Below are 2500 nucleotides of genomic sequence, written 5' to 3'. Positions count from 1 at the left end.
GTCTGTCTCTCTCTCTCTCTCTCTCTCTCTCTCTCTCTCTCTGTCTCTCTGTCTGTCTGTGTGTGTGACCCACCGGTGACTTTGGCCTTGAAGGGGCTGCCCACTATATGCTGTTGTCCTCCGTACTTGACAGAGATCATGTAGCAGCCGGGGGCCAGGGGCGTGTAGGAGACCCTGTAGCCCTCCCCACAGTCTGCACAGTCCATCTGGACCTTGGAGGGGCCGTCGATCGTCACTGACAGGGCGCCGCCGCCCGCGTTACACGTGTTCACTGTGAACTCTGAGGCCACTCCTTAAGGACAAGACAAAAACATATTAATCCTCGTATTCTGCACGATTGGGGCTCAGTCAATTTAAAGCAGTGAGCCATTATTTCAACATTAGGGTTTTTTTCAATACTTTGAACCAAAAATCTCAACTTCTAAAGCAATTATTCACAAAACTTTGTTCATATGTTGTTCACTGTCTGATTTATGAGACATTTTCTTCTTAGAAACATGATGAAAATGCATTTTTAAGACCTGTACATAGTACTTTTTTGATAATAAAATAAATAAATAGATGATAGGCTGTATCCCAAATCTGCTCAGTCATTTTGTTAAGGTCAGAAATGAAAAATTAAATGTAAAGTCGAAACTAGATTTCCTGTAAAATGCAACAAACTCGTTCCTCCAAAAAAACATTTATTAAAAAACACTTGTAAAAATCTGCTTAATTTTTTCATCCAGTGCTTTGAATCTAAGGTGTGTGTCTGTCTGTCTGTGTGTGTGTGTGTGTGTGTGTGTCTGTCTGTCTGTCTGTCTGTCTGTCTGTCTGTCTGTCTGTCTGTCTGTCTGTCTGTCTGTCTGTCTGTCTGTCCGTCTGTATATCTCCATGGTCTTACCGGTGGTCCCCCCCTCCAGGCCTGGCCCAGAGGCAGACACCATCCCTGGGTCTCCCCCCTGCCCGAGCTCTCCCACCCTGATCCTGAAGGGGCTCCCGGGGACGTGGCTCCCGTTGAACCGCACGTCTATGGAGTGGACCCCATTCTCCCTGGGGACGAACCGGATAGCATGCTGGTCTGTGGGAGAAAGAATATGGGAGAGACACATTCATTTAGTATGTGTGTGTGTGTGTGTGTGTGTGTGTGTGTGTGTGTGTGTGTGTGTGTGTGTGTGTGTGTGTGTGTGTGTGTGTGTGTGTGTGTGTGCGTGTTTGTGTGTGTGTGTCAGAATCAGATCAGAATAAGAATCCTTTTTTGTCAGTATACAACAACATTTTAGCAGCATCCCAGTATACACACACAAACACAATATATAGAAATAGTAAAAAAAGTGCCAGGCAGTGGTGCAATGACCGCATTAACATAAATATATAATATGTACAGTGTTACAGTGTGTGTGTGTGTGTGTGTGTGTGTGGGAGAGCTTACCATCCAGCTCTGTGATGTAGCATTCTTCCATGGCTCCTGAGGGCGTGTGTATCTTTGCGTCCACCAATCCCCTCGCTCCGTTTAGCTGGACGGCAAACGAAGCCTCCTGCCCGATCTTCAGACCCATCTCCTGATACACACACACAGGGCAGAAATATAGAATTATACGCACTAGAGCTTTAATGTGTGTTTCTCACCCATCTCCTGATACACAACCAGGATTTACAGCCATAAAAACATTATTAATAACTTACTACCTATCCACATTTTCATTTTATAGTTATCTTAATGCTCTGCCAACATATTTAAGAAATAAAATTAAAATTAAAAGATTATTTTTTGGCATTTTTTTAAGCTTCATTAGACAAAAAAAAAAAAAAAAAACTATTTCGCTTACTGAACCTTTAATATTAAACAAGTCAGTCCCTCTCTTCTGTATCACAGATGTGGTGTCTGTCTGTCTGTCTGTCTGTCTGTCTGTCTGTCTGTCTGTCTGTCTGTCTGTCTGTCTGTCTGTCTGTCTGTCTGTCTGTCTGTGTGTCCGTCTGTCTGTCTGTCTGTCTGTCTGTCTGTCTGTCTGTCTGTCTGTCTGTCTGTCTGTCTGTCTGTCTGTCCCTCTCTATCTGGTTTAAAGCAGGACAGTAGCAGATAGGTTAACACACGAACACATTTATACTCCTGTGTCCCAGTATAGAAATGCTAGTCGCTCACACACTCAGAATACATCAGAATGTGACTTTAATATAGACCAGGGTTTAACAGGGGGCTCTTCAAGTGTCAGTGAACTCAGAGGGCTCCACTGTCTGTCTGTCTGTCTGTCTGTCTGTCTGTCTGTCTGTCTGTCTGTCTGTCTGTCTGTCTGTCTGTCTGTCTGTATATTTGTCTGTCTGTCTGTCTGTCTGTCTTTGTGTCTGTCTGTCTGTCTGTCTGTCTGTCTGTCTGTCTGTCTGTCTGTCTGTCTGTCTGTCTGTCTGTCTTTGTGTCTGTCTGTCTGTCTGTCTGTCTGTCTGTCTGTCTGTCCGTCTGTCTGACACACACACGCACAGACACAGACACACAGACACACACACGCACGCACACACACACACA

The 2500-nt window shown here is 44.6% G+C and overlaps 1 protein-coding gene across 1 annotated transcript in view; it reads right to left on the bottom strand.

The window, feature by feature from the left end:
- LOC307270600 (filamin-B-like) overlaps positions 1–1541 on the bottom strand; it is a gene marked incomplete at its 5' end in the record, with an annotated part of 5883 nt that extends 4342 nt beyond the window's left edge. Inside the window, 3 exons of the mRNA XM_080054483.1 lie at positions 74–292; positions 884–1060; positions 1412–1541. Coding sequence (XP_079910609.1) covers positions 74–292; positions 884–1060; positions 1412–1541 — 526 coding nt within the window. The remainder of the gene's footprint in view (positions 1–73; positions 293–883; positions 1061–1411) is intronic.
- Between the last annotated feature and the right edge of the window lie 959 nt (positions 1542–2500).

Source organism: Ammodytes marinus (genome assembly GCF_949987685.1).
Source record: "Ammodytes marinus genome assembly, contig: scaffold_288, whole genome shotgun sequence".
NCBI lineage: Eukaryota > Metazoa > Chordata > Actinopteri > Uranoscopiformes > Ammodytidae > Ammodytes > Ammodytes marinus.
This window is presented reverse-complemented; position numbering and strand designations above follow the sequence as displayed.